This window comes from Symphodus melops (genome assembly GCF_947650265.1).
Source record: "Symphodus melops genome assembly, chromosome: 23".
NCBI lineage: Eukaryota > Metazoa > Chordata > Actinopteri > Labriformes > Labridae > Symphodus > Symphodus melops.
Window position 1 is genome coordinate 10,482,723 of NC_136713.1, and position 23,092 is coordinate 10,505,814.

At 40.9% G+C, this 23,092-nt stretch overlaps 1 protein-coding gene across 2 annotated transcripts in view; it reads left to right on the forward strand.

Moving 5' to 3' along the window:
- The window catches only part of LOC306818475 (neural cell adhesion molecule 2-like), a 363,832-nt gene that overhangs the window by 272,369 nt on the left and 68,371 nt on the right, over window positions 1-23,092 (forward strand). For both annotated transcript variants that reach the window (XM_079336086.1, XM_079336087.1), the window contains one exon: window positions 18,375-18,449. In XM_079336086.1, coding sequence (XP_079192212.1) covers window positions 18,375-18,449 — 75 coding nt within the window. The remainder of the gene's footprint in view (window positions 1-18,374; window positions 18,450-23,092) is intronic.

Here is a 23,092-nt window from a genome sequence, read left to right on the forward strand (position 1 = left end):
CCACCAGCCAGGATGGTGCAATGTCATTTCCAATGCTCATAAGAATTGAAGATTGTGTTGCTTCCACTCGTGTTGGTTCTTTCCTTTAACAATTGTTGCATTACGTCAGAGACACCCAGGATGCCCATTATCTCCCGGCCAGTGAGGCACAGATGAGGGAACAGTACCCCCAAGTCAGTGCGTGGTCCAACAAACACTATTACGAACAACAAAAACACAAGCAGCAGGAGGGAAAGGAAGCAAACCCATTGTGGGGACTGGGGACAAATTTGCATCTTTTGTAAACCCAGCAGGGATTTCATCTCTTTATATCTAAATGTTTGTGCAGGCCAATGGCAGATATTGTTTGGAAGCAGCTTCTGCTCAACACACAGGGTTGTCACAGGCAGCAGGCCTTAACAACAGAGGTAAAGCCAAAGCACTTTTTTAGGTATGTAAAAAAGACTGGAAGTAGGAAGTTGACATGGCCTCTTAGTTTCAAAGATACATTTGACCTGCATTCCTTTCACTGTCCAGCAAGAGGGGATTGTACCATGTCAGGTTTCTATTTGTAGTTAAAGCAGTATTTTTTACGAGCGTTTCACATCAGGCGAGATACAATCCCACATCAGATCTGCTTTTATCTGACGAGTTAATCTTAGAAGTGTCGCCCCACTTTAACAATGTGGCACACACAAAAAAAGTATCGGCCTAAAGATTAGTTATCACCTATTTGCACAAGCACTGGCTACAACATATACCCCCTAAAATGTTTCACTGTCCCAGGGGCAAGATTAATATTGGGAGACAACATAAAAAGATAATTTTATAAGCCAGTGGAGAATGTTCCACTAGTTATCTAATCTATAAGCTCATTTTAACCATTTAGAAGAATTTAAGTTTGAAATTGTTAAACTCATCTGATGTTCTCTTTTTGTAAAACGGTTCCATTTAGAGTACATTAGAGGAACAACAATGTAGGCTTTATGAATTGGCAAACAGTACTTGAAAAAGTAATTGAGATAAAGTAGATAAGTAGATGTGTACCCACTCTTGTTTTAATTTAATATGTTCTGGTTGCAAAAAAAACCCAAATGAGAATCATCCAAAAATGACAAACTCAGACTTCAAAAAAATTGCTGTTGTGATTGGGACCAATTTTTTAATGAACCGGTGTACTCATAAGTGCTATTATTAATGAATGTTTTGGAAAATGTAGTGTGCACTGGTTCAACATGCACTCAAGATAATTTACTTTTTAATGTCATCAACAGTGAAGTTGAAAGACGATTAATTTGCTTCCAGTTCATCATCAAAGTTTTTTGAAGTAATGCACTGATGGATAACTTTGTTTGATGCTTGAAACTCTTGTGTTTGTTTCTGGGAGCTGGCTATCAGGAGTTCCACAACTCTCTCAAGTATGACCTAGTTGTTCACAGCCAATAGTGTTCCCTTGGAAAATAGCCTCATTATGTGTACCTCAGTTGGAAACACATCCTGTAGCATGCCTCCAGTGTCGACCACAACAGGCTTATACTTCTGTGACTCAAAAGAACATGGAACCAGTCTGTCCACCCCCACCTATGTTGAACCACTACCCTGCTGATCTGCTCCCACTTTCGGGTACTCTTTCAGCACTACCCCGCTGACACATGCCACCTTTTGTTGAGGATCCCAAGTGCAAAAATTGCCGAAATGGATGTGAAGCATTTTTGGATGAAGCTGTGTCAGCTTGGTGCCAACACTTTGGCCTGCATTTATGACTCATTTTCTGTTGGCTATCAGATGGGTGCACACATCAGGTGAACCCTGCACTGTCCTCCACAAAAGGGAAGGCTGGGGACTAGTGAATGTGGGAACCCATCAAAGTTTAATATCCTTGACCAGGATCAAACAGACCCTGATAGATGGGCTGAGAGTGTGTGTCATTAACTCGATTGAGTGGAGATGAGAACCGTGGGGGCATTTTTACGAGCAAAGTCCGATTTCCCCCCCTCCTCCTTTCTTTCTGATTTAGAAAGCTGACATGAGTCTGTTGGCTTTGGCAGTCTATTAAAACTGGATTACCTGCGCCAGAGCTAAACTCGAATATCCTTCCCTTCTTCTTTTGGAGGCTCTACAGTTGTACCGGATTGAAAATTGCAGTAATGTCACCAAGTTTTGACAAATTTGTCTTTCCTAAATCAACTTCATTTGCACACAAATACAGCAACATTTGTACATCTGTGCAAAGGCAGCACTTATGACATGGACTGTCACTTTAATCATATCCCAAAAGTTAGAATATTTTTCCCCACATGCTCATTTATATTCATTTTCTTTTTTTCTATTTTCCCCAGATTCTGTTTAATCAAATTCTGCTTTTCATGTGAACATTATTGAAAGCATTTCATTTGCCAATTAGCCAGCTGCTCTCCAGTTAAATAATGAATATGCTAATTCTAAAGCTGGGGGATATGTTGTCTTCTGAGTTACAGCGGCGACAATTATCCAAGTCGGGCATCGTCACATTGGTGTACTGTATGTGTTTTGTTGAACTGCATTGTACACTGTAACCTTATGTGTTTGTCTTTATAGGGCACAGTTTGTCCTAATGTGATATGTGGCTGCATGGACGATGTGTGGCTGCTAAGTGTATGTGCTAGAAAACAAGCCTTTGGTTGTCATAGTAGGATGTATGTGTGTTTTAATGTGAATTTGACATGCAGAAAGTGTGTATGCAGAGGAATGTTATTTTTTGAGGAACGCTTCCCTCCGTGCATATTGATTTGTTTGCCTACCTTTATCTCAGTGGGGCGCTGAGTGCATGTTCCTGACAGTTTTAATTGAATGCCATGCAGAGCTGAGCCTATGTATGCAGATGCACACACCCTGCTATCATCCATCAGCATGGGGGGGGGGGGGGGGGCTGGTGTACTCGCCCATGAGTTTGGTGACAGATTCTTCTTTAATGTGCTTACTGCAATACTCAGTGCCAGAGCAGAGTGTTTGGAGCAATCATTCACGAAACATGTACTTCACTTTCACATACACGGATCAGTCAGCCTATTCATTATATATGTCACCTACTTAGAGTATGTGACAGCAGAAACGTCCAGCAGCCGCTGTCTAACGGTCCATCCATCTATTCATCAATGATTTATGAACACAGATGTACAAGCATTCAATGGACTTTCAACATCTGAAACATCATCCGTTTAACTTTCAACTAAGTATGCTCGTCTTTGTTTATTTTCAGAGATACAGAATCAGCCTAGATAATGACTTGACCTTTTGGCAAACCACAGGAAAAGCCAGTCTCCCATGGCAACTGTTCAAAGTTTCTGATCTAGTGTTGAAGCTTAATGATCTCACAAACACCCCATGAAAGGAAGATAATAAGCCTGCGATGAAACATACTGTATATAGCTTTTTGCTGCTGCTTTTCCCAATCACTCGTACTATTTAGTGACATTAGGAGCGCTTTCTACATCAAATAAATATACTTTGTCTTTAGCTGTAGGTTAATGTTGTCACTCAGATGTACGGTTAAAAGTGCAGAAAAAAGCATGCATGCCGAGAAAAACATGCTTGAAGCAATAAGGGCTAATCAATAGATGCTTCTTAAAATGTTCTGCAATATCCGAGAGTGTTCCTGTATTCAGCTTGCCAGCCTTTACTGACCTGATTTATGCTGCTCATCAAAGTCACCACAGTCACTTGACCATTTTTCATGGAGGTTGTAAATTATCCATTAACATAATGGATCCCATCGTCCGGACTTGATAAAGGTCTGGAGACCAGAGCTTTTCTTCTTTTTTCATCAAAGACTTTATACAGGGACTACTCTTATATAATGTAAAGCTAAATGTCTTTAGGGAGGTTAAGGTCAATCTGTCAGTAATGTATTAATAACAACAATACAAATCCAGATTGAATTAATTGCAACTACATTTGTCGAATTTGGTCGATATATGCTTCGCCCTAAGAGGATATAAGTTACACATTTGAGAGGACTTTATTTCTGGGATTCAAAGGAACTGTCAGATTTATAACCATACCATATTTATAAAAGGATAAATACTTGTAATGTTAGTGATTGCCATACATTGCTTTGTGGTTCAGGGGTAAATCTGAGAAAACCTTTGAAATAATAACCACCAAATTTTGCAAACACTTGTTGCCCAGAAGATAGATCCTGGATATGTTGGTGATTCCCTAACTCCCTATCTGTCGGCACTTTGAGTTTCTGTTTAAGAAGGAATATCTTTATTTAATCAAGTTATTTCAAGTATTTCAGAAAGAAAGGGATACTAAACATGTTTAATAATCATTTTTGTATAGTATAATATCATTATCTTGTGCGTTTATCACCTCTCTGTGCTAAGTGTTATTCTTGCCCCTTTTATCAAGAGTACAAAGATTTTGTTGAACACAAAAGTAAAAAAAAAAAAAAAAAACTGGTCAAAGATTTTCATGAATGTTTTTCTGAAATGTTTTTCCTCTTTTAAAAAATATGTCAGTGCCGGTTGACTGGGTAGATTTAGCCTTCTGAACCTGACATAGAAACAATAAGCCAAAGCGCTGGAGGGGTCAGAAAGAGCAGAGGAAGAGAGAGTTTTGAGTAATATTTAAACTGGCGTGATTTCACTCAACGGTGGCCAACGGTGGCGTTCCAAATTCCCTGATTGGCCAGGATGGGGTGACAGTTGGTGGCAGCTTCTGTCAGAAGCTTCGCATGGACAAGCACAAAAGTGTCAGAGAGAGCAACAGAGAGTGAGAGGGAGCGAACAACAGACAGGCGTGATATCCGAAAGGAATCCGAGAAGGTGAACAGGCAATTCATTGCACAATGAAGCAAGAAAAGAGGAAGATGAAAGGCTCTGACTGGAGTACAATTAAGGTTTATAGGTAGAAAGCTGAAAAAAAAAATACAAAAGTGTGCAGTAGTGGGAGGAATTGGACAAGCTGAGAAGTGAGTAATACAGGTTTAGCCTTTGAAGCACTGATCTTGAGATCAGAGAAGTGAGTGTCATTAGCTCTGACTTTTCCCTACAAATCCCTGCAGAAAAAAATCCTCATTATTAGCCTGATTCTTCAAAGAAAAACTACCATTTTGCATTTGATTGGCGGATTCATGAATAGAGAAGGCTTTTATTTCATTTTAAATTGCTATATGCTATACGTGTATTTCTTGGCTGCAATTTTTAAGCCATGAGGGCTGCCTGCAATTTCAGAGTGATTCAATTCTAACATGTATAGACTCATGATAGAAACACATGAAATCTTGCCTTGTTCTTTGATGGGTGTTCATCGTCGGCTCATTGTATTTGGGATTTAGAACCCAATACAGTTCATTCTTAAAAAGTTATTCCATTCAGAAATGAGTGTAATTTAGATTTAAGTGCAGAGAATCTCAGCTTTAATGGTTGTGTACCAGTATTGTCATGGGACACACCGTCCTAATTAGGGAGGCTGTTAACCTTAACCCTTTGATTTTCATTGGAGAAAAGCTGAAAGAAGACATTTCCGACTTCACCCAATCCCCGAAGCTTAATCCCTCGAGAGAGTCTCCTCAGTCTGGCCTGGCAGGAGCCACTGACCTCTCCTTTGTGACTGAATAAATCTATGGTCCTGAGATAATGGCCGTGTCACAGCCACTGGCAGGATGTGGCAGGAGAATAGTCAGCCGACCACCGTGCCATTTCAATCCCACCAGCACTGATCACACCACTACCAATAGAAAACATGTTTTCCTGCACAGCATGCATGAAAAGAGAATTCAAATTATAGCCCATACAGGTATAGAAGACGACACCTCTCCCACTTCACTCTGTTTATGGCACTAAAAAGCTTTTTGGCTCTGATCTGTCAAGGTGGGGTTAATGGCAGTATTGGCAAAGTGCTGGGATGTATGGACAATGAACATATTGATCAAGTTTGCCACATTGCAATTTCAAAAAAGTTGCTTTCATGTGTTTTTTAAGTGTTTTTTGTAGTCGACTGTTGCAACAGTCGAATCCTTTTCTGAAAACATATAATTGTACTTTTTTGGAAGGGCTGACTGGCAGAGCTGCATATTGTCAAAGAAAGTCAGACAAGCCAGCTGAGAGCAAATAACAGCCTCTGTTCTGAGAACAGGCAGTAGCTCCCAGCTGGGGATGAAACACAATTGTGTATATTTTGTGCTAAGAGACAGCAGCATTGTAAATCTTTACTCTGTGTTAGGGACCTTCGCTTGAGCTGTTGTGTGAGCACTTCAGACGTCTGAGTTGGAAACTGCAGAAACAAAAAAAAGTTTTATGTTATTGCCTGAGGGAAAATGTGTTGACACAAGCTCTTAAGAAAAATCACAGTGCAGTCATCTGCTCCTAACCCTGTGTCCTGTAAAAAATGAGTCTGAATTCAGCTCCCAATTCTCTGTGTAAACCTTTGGTCATCAGCGCAGATACATTTGTAGTCGAGGGGGAGGGAGGTTGGACTCCAAAGACAAATGAAAACGACTGAAAATCAAACTCCAATATAACCTTCTAGCTTTTTGCAAGACTTGTTATGTTAATAATTAGCACCTCAAATGATTTGTTTTCCAGCCATATTCAAGAAGAAGTTGTCCATTCATATTCTGTAAAGTTTCCTGATAATGGGTTCCAATTGGGCAATATTTAAGCTTATTTTGTGGACTATTTTATAGCGACTTACTAGCTATGTTGATATTCACAAGAAGTTAAACAGTTGTTAATGGATCGAGTTTTGATGGCCACAATGTGTTGACTGCAGTTTTTTCAATGTTGAAACATAGGTTGGGCAACAAATGCTGATCAACAGCTAAAGAAAATTAGCTCTATAAGAATATGGCGCCAGCGAATGCTACAGATCATTAGCATATAGCATTTCTTTCACAGCCTCAAGAACACACAGAGGCTTCTCAAGTGTATGCAAACTGATTGCAGATCTTTGATTATTCACCATTCAGTGAAGAGCATGGCCATGCATCTTCCTTTGATTCTGACTTTACTTAAACATATTGAGCATGATTTACAAGGCGTGTGCGTGTCTTAAAATGTGTGAAACTTGATACCACCAGCAAAAAACGTGTTATCTGATGTACTAACAGCGTGCAGTTGCGTCTTTCATATGAGCAAAACAACACATATTGTCCATTCAGTACATTTGCCTTAATGAACATGCAATATGGAGCGTTTCTGTCCTAGTGTGCAAAATACAGGGAGGAGAAATGTAAAGAAGTTAAGTTAGTACACGCAATGTGATTTACAAGCCCGGCAAAAATTGTGGTGATTGTGACAGTGTCTGAATTTAACATCTTTGAAAGGAGCGTGCTAATCCAGGCATTCAGGGTTACACACAACAGGCTGCATTTAGAAGGAGACATAGGCTCAATAAAGTGAAGATCGCTTTTTGCTCCCCCCGCACGTTAACGTGTTTTAATGACAGAAAAATAAATGGCGTGCATTTATTTTTGATTTTGCTTCAATAATAGTTAATAAAGAGAAACACCATGGTTTTATTAATATAACTAAACACTCACAGCCTCTGCATTCTACAGAATTGCAACATTAACATGCATGTCTTCCTATTTCCCATTTAAACTGGGCATTTCCTTTTTAAAGGGTTGCATGTCTCTCAGGTGCGCTCCTTTTGCAAAGGCATTTATATCCGATCACACACAGCGCTGGCCAGCTGCCTCATCCGCAACCCTCAGATTGAGTGGTGCGCCTGAGCTCCTGTGCCACAGAGCACACAGCTTGGTCCTCCTGCACAATGTATGACAATACATTCAGAAAATGAAGGGAAGAAAAGAGAGGCCCTTTTGAATGCTGTGGTTTTCTTATTTTTGTTATATTTAGATTTATCTGCTATAGTCCCAAAACAGTGGAAGTTCATTTGTCTTTCCCACGAATACCTATTTTGCGCTTGCAGTCATCTTGCTGTCCGTCCAAACTCTTTGTGATGTAAACCAGTTGAACACGCAAAACCCTGACTGAAATACTACCACCTCCACAAGGTTTGCGCCTGATGTCATTCACGCAAATATTCGCCCACAAACCAAACGTGCATTATGATTCAGACTAAGGCTGCCACAACACAAGCCTGAAACTTGTTTGTTTGTTGAAGTCTGGGCATTATAGTAACTTGGATTTTACTTGATATGTTTGAAAATGCATGTGTAAGATCAGAGGGCCACTCTGACAGTTTTCACTAATCTCCAAGATCATCATTAAAGCTAATTTCTCACATCCTGAGTGATTATTCGCTGTCAGTGTGATAATAAAGAGTTGTTGGAGGCTTTGCTCCCAGTGTGACAACAAACATCTGACAGCAACCATTCTGCCACCCACAGGAATCCTTGTGCCACCTCCTTTCCCCAATACACTCCATTCCTTTCACAAGCTAACACTTGATAATCACAATTAGAATTATTGTGGGGTTTTTCGCCAAAATGTTTTTAAATGCTGGGTTTTTTTGTTTTGTTTTGGGTTTAAAGAGAAGAGACTGGAGAAAGAATTGGATCATTTCTATTTTTATTCTCCCCTTGCTTTCTTCTCAGTGGGGGAGAAGTGTTCAATTTGAGGGAGAGTGCGTCAAATACAAACCTTTCCCTCCTAAACCTTCATGTTTTAGTAAATCTGACAGGCGAAACACCTACACACCTTCACAGCCCCTTTTTTCTTGACAGTTTCCCAGAGTCATTCTCGGTGTTTGAGGCTAGTCCCAGCACTCACCCCCTTTTTGCTTTTTCATCATAATGCGACCTGAAACAGCTGTTATGTGTCATATGTCTCATTCATGCACAGGATTTAACAAAATAAGCCCCTTTGAACGAGAAGGCTATGATTATTCTTATTAGTCATTTTTTTAGACTTCTGTTAACTTACTCCGTGTTGCTCATCTGTTTGCTTCCTACAAATGTTGGACTTCACTCTCCTACAACCTCTGACTTCCCTTCCCTCAGCAGCGCCTGAAAATCAGATGCTGCCTCTAAGGCCTTTGGGTTTTATTACTGAATCACTCTTCGCCAAACTCAATCGAGTCCTCCCACAGAATAGAAAAGCCTTCCATCACTTGCGGGGTTTTCCTATATTCTCCGTGTGCCTACACAGGGCCAGTGAAATAATCAGCTGAGCAAAGTCGGCACATTGACAAGATCAATATATAATGTTTGTTTGAATGGAAGGAAATGTAGAATTTCACAGGAATCATTAGAAGCAGACCTCTCCTCCTCTCGGAAAAAGAAAATACTCTGGCTTCATCTCCATTATTTCTACTATTTTTGGTGGCTGACTCATTTTCATATTGTTTGCAGAAATGCTTTTAAAAATCTGCACAGCAATGAGAAAAGCGTTACAGCCGCTCAAACAGCTCTAACAATGTGTGCCTGCTGATAGCACAAATGACATGTCTGTCAGAAGTACTACAATAACAGAGTAGTCTGGTTAAATTGGCCTTAAATGCCACATACACTGATGACATTCACCTGTGTTCTGAAATGCCCTTTCTCAGTTGACCTCAAGGACACTGATTGAAAACTGTAGTCCACAGTGAATCCTCGCTCGGCGACAGTAAAGGTTTAGGGGTGGCCTCTTATTAATATATATTTAATTAGCTTGTCTGTATTCAGAAAAATGGACAGTCATTTTAATTGGCTTTATTACCATAATTATTTGACAGGAACCTTTTCGTCTTGATTGATGACCTTATTAATACTTAGAAGAAACTGCTATAACCCACAGAAACTGTGCAGAAACTGTGTCGACTCTTTAACACCGTCAGTGCTGCTGAACTCCGGCTCATATTACAAGCTCACACATAATCAACACATCACAAGCACTCCAAGCGGACAGGACGTCAGGCGAGGTGATGGATGGTTAAATGTAACAAAACAAAAAAACACCTTCATCTCTGTAAGAAGTCACCAATTCTTTTTCAATTTGCACATCTCTCATGTTCATTCTCAGAGAGAGAGAGAGAGAGAGAGAGAGAGAGAGAGAGAGGCTGTGTGGGAAAGAATTGAAGTAATTTTTTTGGGCAGAATGAAGCAAATCAACCTGTCAAGAGTGACACACTTGGATTTATACTGTAGGCTTCTCTGCAGCTTGCACAAACACGAAAGTCCTCTATGTGGCCATGTGCAGAAACCCTTTGCAGCTCAAGGATCGAAGCACAGAGAGGGATTAAAGGGAGGAAATCAAGCGATAACAATGTGTGACGGAGATGAGGACAAATAAGACTAACAGATTAGACACAGTAAACCTATAATAAGAATAAGAATGACAATTACCAAATAAATGGTCAAAGCTTCTGCAGCACTTTCATTGAAGCATCATTTTATTTTGGAAAAGGGAAAAAGGATAGGAACATTATCTTATGTTTCCATGAATATGAACACAATATCCGAGCAAATGGGATTTCTTTTATTTATTTTTCATTCTATTGCTGTTTAATGCTCCATTATGTGCACAATCGGGGATGGAAATCATATCTGTGATGGAGGATAAAGAATACTGAGGTTATAATACAGTGCCCAAGGTCATAATGGAGTCTATGTTTGCCTGAATGCAACCGTAGGATCTCTATGAATATGTTGTCAGAACACATGAATCTGAACGTTTGCCTCCCTGTTTATCTTCTTCATGCACAAGAACATGTCATACGTTGAATTGCTTCCCCAGCACCTTTTGACATCTAAACACTCTGATTGCAAGGTAGCAATTGAAAAGCAGGATTGGAGCCCTGGCTGTTAACCTGCCTTATTTCTATCATGGCTGATGATTGCATTGCCACTTGGAGCTTAGCTTTTTCCCATTTGGCAGCTCATCTGCCCTCGGACCCAGCCTCGATTGTCTGTCTGGCTATGAACAGGTTCGGCGTTCCATTTGTGGACTGAATGGTCCTTTAAGAGTATTACTGTTATCATCCTGCAGCTAAACAGATTGAAGTGATAACAACATTGCTGTGATGCCTCAAATTTGTGACGCCATTTGTAAGATAAGTGATAACTAGAGAACTGCAGTAAAGCTGTTTATGAGCCCAATAGGTTATCTCTACAAACCTCTGCACTGGCAGTTCAAGATGTCAGAGGATGGTTCCACCGCGGAACAAGAGATTTTTTGACAGGGTTTTTAACATATATCATCTGATTAACCAATACTTACAGTGTAAAGAAATGATGCTTCCCCAGAATGTGTTACTCTTCTGCATTATAAAGTCCTCATGAACAGCTAATTCTTTGCTGATTGGAGCAGTCAAATTACACCTGACCGTGGCTGGTGGAAGGAAGACACCGTAAAAAAGATGGCGGTAGGCTCAATGACTTCACCCATTGGTTACTGAAGGAGAGTTGTGAAGCACAAAGATGGCGGTCGCCATGTTGGAAATGCTCTCCGCCTAACTTTTGGTGAATCTGGTGTTTGTATCAACCAGTACCAAATGCTCATTTGATTACAGTGTTTCATTTAAAGGCAGGATTTTCTTTTCTTTTCTCTCCTCACAGGTTATGTACATTATGCTATATAAGTTTTAAGTCTAATTGCTAATGCTAACTGCACAGGTTTAACATATAATTATGTTTACTCTTAGTCACATAGGGGCTGCTAAATCTTGTTTGGGGGTTTATTGTATACAGAGGGGAGGGGGGACAGCGGGTGTGTATTGTAACTAATGTCTTGTGTCCTGCCTGTCTGTATACTGCTACTGGATGCCTTGAATTTCCCTCGGGATCAATAAAGTATCTATCTATCTATCTATCTATCTATCAGGATGTCGCACTGTGTGCAAAACACCAGCACCGTCTTTCATGTGTGGTCCAACATCAGGATTCACTAAAATATTTATTTTTTGGACAATGTAAGACCTGAAACTGTATGCTGATCGTCAACCCATGCTAACAAAACCTAATGAAGATATTTGAGTGAGTAACGGGCTGTTATCTGATAGCATTTGCTGATGAGATCACCACAAGTGTTGCAACTACTTAAATAGTCTTGATGTGTCTTCAGAGCATGTTCTAATACCCTGTTTTACATTCATACTGGACCACGTCCACAACCAACTCTATTTCTAGCTGTTAATCACTGTTCTACTGACCTTTTACAGACCTTGCTGTCGGCTCTGTTATTATTAAAAACATTGAAGCCTTCATTTTATTATCACAAAGAATACTTCTACTCCTAATGAGAAATTCTTTTAAAATATGTAGTGCACCAATAAAAGCAAGACCCGCCGACAATTGGGTAGTTCTTCAAAATACACGTATAAAAAGTGCAAGTACTGATTTTTATTCAAAGTATAAGGTGAAATAATTAAATCCTTTGGATTAAAGTCATTTTCAAACTCTTTGGTATGCTTTAATTTTTACGTTCTGTATAAAATTGACTTTTCTCTGAGGCTCATATTATTCATTTACAGTAGCCAGGAGGCTGTCTGCATAATATCTCCAAATCACTGATGTGATGAGCCATAAATGCTGAAATGAAAAATCAAACCTGCAATATAATCTTTGAGCTTCTTGTATTACGTCTGCCACTGTTTCTAGGGAACAGACGTAAGCAGCAGCAGCAGCTTACATGTCCAGAAAAAGTTTGCGGTTGGCAGAGAGTAAAACAAAAAATTTGAGATGACAAAAAAACTTTTCTGCCACCTGCCAGATATGATTAATCTGCGTTTTCTTTCAAATGTGTGAAGACTCTGCAGCTGTCTGAGGCCAAACATCAGTGTACTTGCATGTGACTGTGCACACGTGCAAGACTGAAGTTTTATATTTTTGGGACACTTCTTTCTTTTGATATTTTTTAACATGGAGAGAGGTCCACCACAGCCTGAGGCATAAGAGGCTTAAGAAACGAGACACAAATCGCAAAGCAGCCAGTGAGGGAATAAAGCAGAGATAGAGAGAAGGTGTGCGGGAGAGAGGGGGGGAGATAATAGGTAGCTGTGGGTTGTGCCTGAGACTGTATGCACGGCCTGATACTGTATGTCGGCACGATTGGATATGGTTGACTAAGTAGAGCCGGCTCTCTCTTCTTCTCTCCTCTCCTCTGCAGCATGAAAGCAAGCTTGTTAAGCAGTCAGACAAATATATAGTACCAGAACCAGATGGCCAAACACACAGGTGGACTCCGAAAGATGCATGCATAGGCGTAGTTAGCAACCAAACATTGGTTCCTTAAGATGTGAAATGAAACATCCTCATTCTGTCACATTAAGCAACAACACTGATTCTTTAAATGAATCTAAATAGAGAAACCTCTTTTCTCCTCTCTCCTTTCAAATTAAAAGCTCTGCTTTCGCTCTGCTTGTACCCTGTTTCGCAGAAGTCCTTGTGTCCTGAATAGAATTATCCGGTGCCATTAGCGTCAATGTGACGCTTTAGGACTGTTTGTTTGCATAAAAAATAAGTAAGTAATACGTTTTAATTCACAACAACCTCTTCCAGGGGTAGCTGCTAGATGAGCACACTGGAATATATTTTTTGATTGTATTTTCAACGACAAAACCTTACAGAGAGTGATGCAGCGATGCAGACAACAGGTCAGCCACAAGGGGTGCCAAAATCAATCCTCACAGGAGCTTTAACTTACTCACATTTTTTCCATTATTAGCGGCCAACTTTCCATTCCATTTGTGTTTCTCACTACCTTTTACCTCCCTATCGCAAAGGAGCGTTTCACAGGAGGTTTTGGGGGTTTGTGACTGTTGCCTAATATCTTTTCTGCTCCTCATTTTTCATTTGTTTTACAATTTTTATGATTATTCAGTTCCTCTAAAGGGGATGTCTACTCAGTCAGCATGCTCTGAGGGATCCTCAGGTTGTTGCATATCCGGAGGTTTCTCTTTTTTATTGTCTGTTAAGGTGTTCATGTCTGAAAAGCTTCGCCGTCTAAAGAAATGAAGTGACATACAGAATGCTGTAGCAATCGTGACGGCCCTTTGAGGCAGATCTTTTTTTTATTTTCTGATGTATAAAACAAATAAAATGAAATTGGAAAGCAAAGTTTTATAGCAAGTGTAAGACAGTCGTACAAAGAATAAGAACCAGGTTGTAATAAAGTGTGATTTCCATTTCATAAAGAAATCCCTGACATCTGCTCTATCCCTCAGTACCTCCTGCCACTGCTCACCTGAGACTTTACAGCTTTAAAGATTGCTGACTGCAGAGTGTTTTTGAATCTAATTCTGTACCGGAAATCATTTTTACTGCCAGTGCAAACCCCTTTCAAAAAAATGAAAAAGCCACACAGGTTTAGATGCATAAAAAAAAAACAGTACAGTAATTAGTATTTTATCTCCTTCCTTCTTTTGCTCTCGCTCGACCCGCTCTCGCTTCTTTTCTCTCTCGCTGTCTCTGTGGTACAAGGGAAGAATTCCCTTCAACACCTCCACAGAATCACAGACAATTAAAGCAGAGCATTGCTTTGCCTGAGGGCCTATCTGCTCTGTGTGCTTTATACATATACTTACAGCCTCCCACCCACCTTCCTACAGAAATGACAAGACATACGGTACACACACACACCCACGTGCTCCAACACGTTTAAACACACAAACAAACACAAAGGCATGTTCTCTGTGGTGTATGGCTTTAATGGGCCTTTTTATGTGGAACAGGATTACACTATCACATCCCATTAACCCTGCCAGCTGATTGGACCCTCTCCACTCTGTCATTCAAACTGTTAATTTAGTCCGCGACTAAATGCAACGGTGGATTTAGTCTGCTTCAGTCCACTGTAGATTTAGTCACACTGACTTTGCTGCTGGCAAGTTTTGCACTCTGTTGCTCTGGGTCCAGATGTCACTAAATTGTCTCAGTCAGCACCTCGTCCACATTTGACCTCAATAACCTTCAGATGAGGAAAATAATGGTTTGGCATCCGTACAAGAAATGTGAAATTGTGGAGTTTGAAGGAAAGTTGTACGATATAAACTCCAATCTATAAGGACGGTGACTTGAGGGCAATAAGTTTGAGACACTGGAATTCCATGGATTGTTTTCCGACAGTTTTCAATCCAGTTAAAACCTGTAAAATGTACTATCGACGATTATTTTTGGTTGCATTGAGAGATGGCACAACTGGCTGTAAACCCAAAAGTTGCATCATAAACAAAAGTGAATTGATGATGGCTAACATTTTGAGTTAAACTTATTTAAGTAAATCAATACAAGCATTCGCACCCTCAACATCAGACGTATTTCGTTGCTGTACTCTGTGCGGTGAGTGGGCTCGTTAGGGGTGCTTCTTTCTCACCAACGAATCAAAAACAAGGGGCAGGACTTGGACTTAGTCAACAATAATAGCCGAGGAGAAACTAGTCTTTTTTTGAGCGGCCAATAATAATAATAAATAAGGTTCGTAACATGGACAGCAACATAGCCTCCTTTTAATGCTTGCTAACATTAGCTCAAATGAGCTAAACTTAACTTAGGACTCATAATGATATTTCCTTCATGTTTGTTTATCGGCACAGCACTAAAAGTGGCAGACCTGTAAACTCCCTCTGCAAAGTTTGCAATTGATTGCTAACATTAGCAGCAAAGATTTAGGTCATAGCAGGACATGACAGGCTGGAGCATAAAAACTCCAGTTTTCTTAATTTAAGAAGGCTGCACTGACTCACATGATTAATCGATTTAATTATAAGGCACAAATGTGCCTAAACAGTTGAAGTTTAAATTAGTTTTCTTGAAAATGAGGTTTTTGCTCCATAATAGATTTCTAAATTATTTGTCCTTTCTTTCTTTGAGTTGAGATTCATGATTTTTTGGGGTATAATTCTAGTGTCAGTGTTGTTACTAGACTTGGCAGTCATTAATGGCATTGCCCATCTCAGACACATTACAAATGCCAATCAATGTTTGCGTCTGTTGCCTTATTTTGCTTGTCTCCAAAGCTTCTCAGAGGAGCTGATAATTGCTACCAGGCTCATAACATATTGACCCGCGCTCTGTAATAAGCAGGTGAACGCAGCTAAATCCAGTCCATTTCTTTGTGTCCCCACCAGGCGAGACAGCGAAACTCTCCATTGTCATATTTTAAATCCATTCTGCATTCTCATGAAAACATCAACGTGTATACTGTTGGAACTGTTGTTGTGTATATATCAGCTCAGAAAATTGCCAGCTGAACAGTTATACTTTCCAGGTTGAGCTTAATTATATGATTCACACAACAATGAATCACAGGGAAACAAAAGAGTCGGCTGTTTTTCTTTTGCCTGCTGGGCTTTCTATGCAAGTTATAATGCAATCAATCACATACAGCATGAACAGACCAGAGCAGGATCAATTCATAATTGAAAACCGTTAAACTACCCAAAGCACCGATAGAAATCTACCTTAAGTCAACGGGCTTGGAAGAGCACGTGTGTGGAGGGGCAGCGGGTTAAATAGACACGATTAATCATCCCCAGAGGAGTGTTGGCATTCAATGCAACACAACACTGATAGTGGGCATGTGTATAGTAAACAGTTAGATATCCTTTATATTCAACAACCAATGAGGAGTCACTTTTTATCATTCTGTGCATTTAGATAAATGAACATGTGCTTTGTTTGTCATGTTAAAGAGAAAATGTTGCCTGATTTCTTTAGTGATTTTGATGTAGACTCCAATAATGCAATGTACAAAGTAAACTGAGAAGGTACTCATTAATAGCAGATGGTTTCATATGAGCTTAGAATAATTGTTAAAAATGTGTTCTCACTTATCATCAGTGGTGAATTTTGCAAAGTCACATTTGAATTAATACAGAGCGCGCACCACTTTCTGCTATTTAAAAGTGAAATCATGTCTTTGAACACTTCTAGTACAACTTTAAAATGAGCTGTAAGCATTCTGAAAAGTGGCCTTACAATAATTTGATTCTTTTAAGAGTGTGTTTGTACAAACATGTAGTTCCCGTATGTGGTTCTATAAATGTCGATGCCTTGAGACAGAAGTGTGAGCCGTGAAGTTGTCCATTAACAGCTCAAAGCAAGTTGTTGCTTGATTTCAGAAGCAAATTTGACGCCTGTGTTGGTGTCACACAGCAGGAACGATCACACACATTGATAAGGCAGCTTCTCGATCTCATTGTGTGATCTCCTCAGGCGAAGGTGGCAGTGCCCCTCTACTGCCATCTGTAGGCAGCCCTGGCGCATGACAGATGGCTGTAAATGATTACAGCCAAGGAGCAGCTTCAGTGTGATGGCGCCGTTGGCTGCTTCCCCTGGGAAGCTGCAGATAATCATTTCATCATTTCCTCAATTATTGACAGGCGCCCTGAGCGCCACTGTTTAGTTCCCAGCATTGTAAAGAGAATTAACATCCGTTAGGTTATTATACAGCATTGGCGTGTGTGTGTGTGTGTGTTGTGAGAACGTGTGCCTAACAAGACTTGCAGCTCTAACAGCTGAGGATGAGGAGCTCAGATATGACAGCCTCATCAAATATCTCGCTTCACTCGGCGCCGGGGCGAGACTACCGCTGCGTCGAGAGGCTCTGGCCTAAAAATGACCCGCTCCCCGCCGAGCTGCCAATCATTACTCATCACATTAGACACTTCCTCCACTCCGTCTTGCTGCGCTGCCATCCAAACACTCGCTTCCTTTGTCTGATTCTCTTTACTCGTCTCCTGCCTTTTTTCTTTTTATCTTCTTTCTCTGCAAATTCTTGTCAAGATGTTTCCACTTTTTTTTTTTTTCACCTGAACCACCTTTCACTTCAGCCAAACAAAACTTCCCTCTGAGCCCATCTCTTTTATTGCTGTGTTTACAAACAACCACAGACAAATGGCCATTGATTGGAGTTTGACTCTGCAGATGTTGTGGCACTGCCAACAACTGCACAGTCTTATTAAGGTCTTCCAGGGAAATGTTTCTGGTTCATTTTTGGTTCGCTCTCCTCTTTTCATGGAGGATATGAAGAACTTTTGACAAGTCTGTCTCACCTGGAAGAAATACCTGCACGGTGCCGTTATTTACTGACCTCTGCCGCATTCCCAGCACACAAAGCATCTTCCATTGTCAGAGGTGATAAGTGGAAATAGCATTACCTCAGACAGAAAGGATCCGATTCATTGTGTAAGTGACAAGCTTGTCACAAACATGCATTCATGATAGAAGGTGTCTTTTGTATTGAGAAATCACTGCTCTGTTCAGAGATCTATAGAGCCGTTGAAGTTGAGATAAAATACACGGTCTTTTCCAGCCGGGACGATGTGAGATTTCTAACTTCCTTGTTTTTTTGCATGAAAGCTGCACAAGTAAATGGTGGCATACAATAGGGAACGCTCCCAAGATAATATGAAATCATGTTTTTGAAAACACTTTGGTATGATTATGTCCCTCCATTATGTTTTCATTCTCAAGATTGTAATAACTGACTCTGTTTTCTCCCTCTATCGTTTGTTCTCTTTTGCAGCTGCCCTGCAGGTGTCCATATCCTTGAACAAAGTGGAGTTAAGTGTTGGAGAGTCCAAGTTCTTCATCTGCACAGGTACAGACTCACACACTGCTGCTTTCTATGTACATGTGGTGTGTGTGTGTGTGTGTGTGTGTGTGTGTGTGTGTGTGTGTGTGTGTGTGTGTGTGTGTGTGTGTGTGTGTGTTTGTGTTTGAAGGTGGGTCAGGGATGCAGCAGGGGTTCTTAAAGCAGCGATGAGGAAGTCTGTTTGTTGGATGGCAAGGGAGCTCAACCCAATCCATGCTGTCCATATGGTGTGTGATTCTTTGACCCAGACGCCCCTGCCCCCTCTTGTACTTCCTCCCCAATTGTCCTCCTTAAACGGTGAATCCACACCAGAGAACCTGACGCCGGTGCCAGTGTCTCAGTAGGGTGGCAACACTCTCTGGCAGGCCCGGCCCGCCTCCCGCTGGCTGCCTCTTCTTCTCCTGCCAACCCACTCAGCATGGAGCTAACAGTCAAGGGAGCAGGGACACGCTGGGAGGAGCATTCAAGGGGTGTGGAGGTTTTAACATGTGCCGAGAGAGGCAGAAAAGATGCAGGTGAATGGACTCAAACTGGCGGGAAATGAAAGGGAGATGCTTTTATTGTGTGGAGCGACAGAACTGGGAAGAATGGTGAAGGCTTTGAGGCAGAAGAGTGTTGGAGGTGGGAGATAAGTAGTCACTATGCACAGCAAAGTGTGTGGGAGGAAGTGTCTGTGTCACTTGTCTCTTTCTTTTCCCCTTTCCTCTTTGCAAAAAGGCTGAATGTGATTTTATTTTTATTTTTTTAACATACTCGCATGCTGTCCTGCCAACTGGTGTGGGCTGAGGTAAGAAGCTAAAGTGCAGCAAACCTGAAACATGTCTTTAAAAGTGACTCGAGCTGTTTGAATCAGACCGGCGTGAATATGGATTTGAGAGAAAGTTGCAGAAGGAACAGAAGTTGTATGTTGATTTATGATTTTGCGGCTGTTTGCAAGAAGAGGCAGAGCAGAGAAAGGAAACTGTGAAATCAATTCACTCGCTCGATACAAATCTTTCTTGTTTCAAAAGTTTGCCTGGGAGAAATGACAGCACTGAAATAATTGAACACCTCTGTTTCCACCAAAGCACACACCTCTAATCGTTTGGTTCAAGCTATTTAAAGTGAAAAAGGGTCAAATTTAAGTTATCATGTTGGCTTGAGGAAGGACTGCTTTGTTTAGAGGTTCTTATTAAATAAGTATTTGGGAGCCATGGCGTTGAGAGTCTTTGTCTGCACCTCCAACTAACATACAGCAATCCTCATAAAGAATTTTATAACTATATATAAGTTTTTTATTTTGAAAAGTATAAAGAGACTTTTTCAATACTTTAGCTTTAGCTGTCACTCAATCAGTCATGAATATTTATTGTTATCGTGAAATAGGACAGTAAGACGTTAAACAGAGGTAAATAAACTAAATAAACATGGAATATCTGTGGCTCTGCTTGCGCTCGTGGCACAGTGAACGAAATGAGCAGTTATGGAGTCGCTGCAATCCCCACGACAACAGAGCTCGTCTGGTAGCTGCTCTGAGGCTTTTCATGGAACACAACAATGCCCTTCACATCGACTTGTCCACGCAGTTTGTCTTGTTTATTCCAACGTCAAAAATGAACTTCTAACCTCTGTCGTCAAGCTGGCTCCAACTTAAGAGATGGACTTTCTACCGTCTTTACCTACATTACATTTGCACAAGCTCCACCTGTTAAGAACGATTTAATGATGTGATCAAGAGCTTCAAAAACATCTACTGAATAGACTTTGAGATGAGGTTGATGTTTCCAAGGTAAAGAATGACTGTGGATTTAAACTCTCACACAGCTGCTAATGCACCAAGTGATCACATTAGGCTTGAATGCAGGTGTTTGTAATGGGATTTTCATGGTGGAACGTTCAATGTCCAGATGTGATACAAATGTTCACAGAATGGCTTAAATGAAGATCTGAATTGAGCAGTTTTTTGTGGTTGGAAACAGGAAACGTTGGTGGAAGAGAAAAAGAGAGAAAAGGCTGAGTGAAATAACAAAGAGTTGTACGAAGCTGCAGATGGGGAGGGGACGGCAGAGAGATTGTCTTCAGACAGCAGTCGGCTCTAAGTGGTCTATAAGAGAAAACAGTGTTTGTGTCACCTTGCACCTCGAGTGGATCTGTCTTTGTGTTTGTTTGTTTCTATATGGGGGGCGGGAAATGTCAGGGACATCTTAATGGTAAATTCAGTCATGAGCTGCTTCTGCAACTATGCATTATTACTATGTATGCTAGGTATTCTCAGTACAGTACCTTTTGCGCACATTGTTTTTCTTCAGCCAAACACCATGCATGCACTTGGTCTGCATCTCTGCATCTGTCTGTATGTGTGTTCTGTAGAGTTCACTGCTGTAGTACATTCTACCACATAGATACTATTACCACATGAAAATGTAAGACCAACAGCTGTGCCCTTATAAGATGTGATGGACATAAATTCAGGAAATGTAAATGAATAATTTTTGTCTTTGCTTTGTGTGATCTTCTCTCATCTCCGGTCCTTATTTGAAATTGGAAATGCTTGATTATGCCTTTTATGAAAGCAAAAGCAGCCCTCCTGTCGGGGTTAAATGAACCTGAGCTCATGGCAGGACAAATAAGGCAGCTGATAAAACAGTGCTAAGGTGTGTGTTTAACCTCCCCTATGACTGAGGTGGCAGACCGCCAGAACAAGTGTTGGCTGCAAAATACAAACCGAGGCAGCTACAAAGGCAGAGAGAAGAGTCCAAGATCCAACTGCTTTTGCATTCTCATCCAGTGAGGTCACAGCGCTGTTCCCAGCAGACCTTGGTTTAACCATTGGCCAGATATTAAAGAGCAGAAAAGAGTGTGGGATAAATATGTAGCCGATAATTTTGGCATGATGTCAAGCTATGCTCACTTTTACCGGCTGAACTGGCCGATTCCTACCGTGTTTCTCTCCTGCTGTCTACTCCCCCGAGGACCTGAATCAATTACTGCCATGGCTCCAGTGTCAGCCACCATGGGGACCGTTGGAGTGCTTTGGCTTGCGGCTAACATAGGCACCATGGGGCATGTCGAGTCAATATTCAGTCGTGTGCAGGATTGCTTCAGTATTTCAGTTGTTTCATACGGCTCTGTCACTGCTAAGGATCCTCATAAACACAGTCTGATACACTTTCCAGGCACAATGCTCTGCTGAATTGATTTTATTTGATAAAGGGGGGCATAATTGAACGTTGTTCCTTTACACAAACCTGATGTCTAACAAAGAGAGTTGCTCATTTTATTCTCTTGTGTTTAATGCATAAAGCTCTCTCAGTTCTTAAAACACCATTTCACAGCCTGCTAGTGTAAGGATCAAGTATCTCTTGTTGCAGTTGTTGATGCTTCATCTTTTACTTTGAAAGAATATAAAACATAAGAGAAAACGTAGAGTGCATTAGTGACTTGGCTGCTTGTTTTTTTATCACACCTTTTTCAAGTACTGAAAGTTTCTTTGCAATGCTTTTTTTCGTCCGATCTAAAATTCATTCCAGAAAACACAGACCGGCAACCCTTTCTCTCTTTGTTCTTATAATTCCAGAGCGTCCTTGTTTTTATAGAAAAATAGCAAGAAACAATCCAAGTATGCACCTGTCTTGCAAGGGGATTCAGCTGGTAGAAATAAGGCAGGAAACCAGCCTCAAGTCTTAGAAACAAATAAACAAACAAACAGAGAGTCGAGGATTGACCCATGGGGAACACCCTGTTTGTGGTTTTGAAACAAAGACTTGAATACACTGCTCTCAAAGTCTGGAGATACTGAGCAAGCAAATGAACTGTTCATTTCAAAAAGTACAATGTGGATGTCCTGGACCAAAAAGCTGAAAGGTTGACGGTATTTTGTGGATAGAGGGACACTGCTGTCAGTCAAATTGCACCGGCTGCTCGCCCTGGTCTTCCTCAAAGCTATTTTTCCACATGCAATTAAAACAAGCAGTAAAACTGACTTTATGTGCTTCCCCATGGTCTGCATTTCGCCCGTGCTTTAAGAGTCAGAATATTGATGGGGGTAACAGATAGCGCCACAAGGTGCTGTCTGTTGTGTTGTATGCTGAGGGAAAAAGGATGCTCAATTAAAACTCCTGTAACAACAGTGCTTTGGAATCATCGTCTCTACACCTCAGATGATTCAGCCATGCTAAGAGTCAGTGCTAACACCAGAGCTTATGCAGATTCGAAGAGTGGTTTGACATACATCTCCATCAGCTATTCACACATTTGTAAAGATAGGCAGGGAGAGGCAGGTCTGAGCGTTAAAACAGGGCACAATGCGACACACTCCTGTCTTCTCAGATCATCTGTGAAGCAAACGGCCTGTCACAATGCTAGCTGCATCAATGGCAACATATTTAGCTGTCTCCACTGTCAACAGACTGCAAAATGGTAAGGGGTGATAACGTTGTGATGCTAACAGGTATGAAAAGAAGCCTGTAGCGACTGCTAGACACTTATCTCTTCCTCACAAGTGCCCATATGAACCACATGGGAAGCCACGTGTGACGGAAAGCAGGGCGATGGGGAGAATGGCTTGTACTGTAACAGATTTCAGCAATGTCGTGTTTGATTGCCTCATCAGATTTGTTGGCCTCAATACTAACGAGAGGCAGGAACACATGCCAGGTTAGGATTCTGAT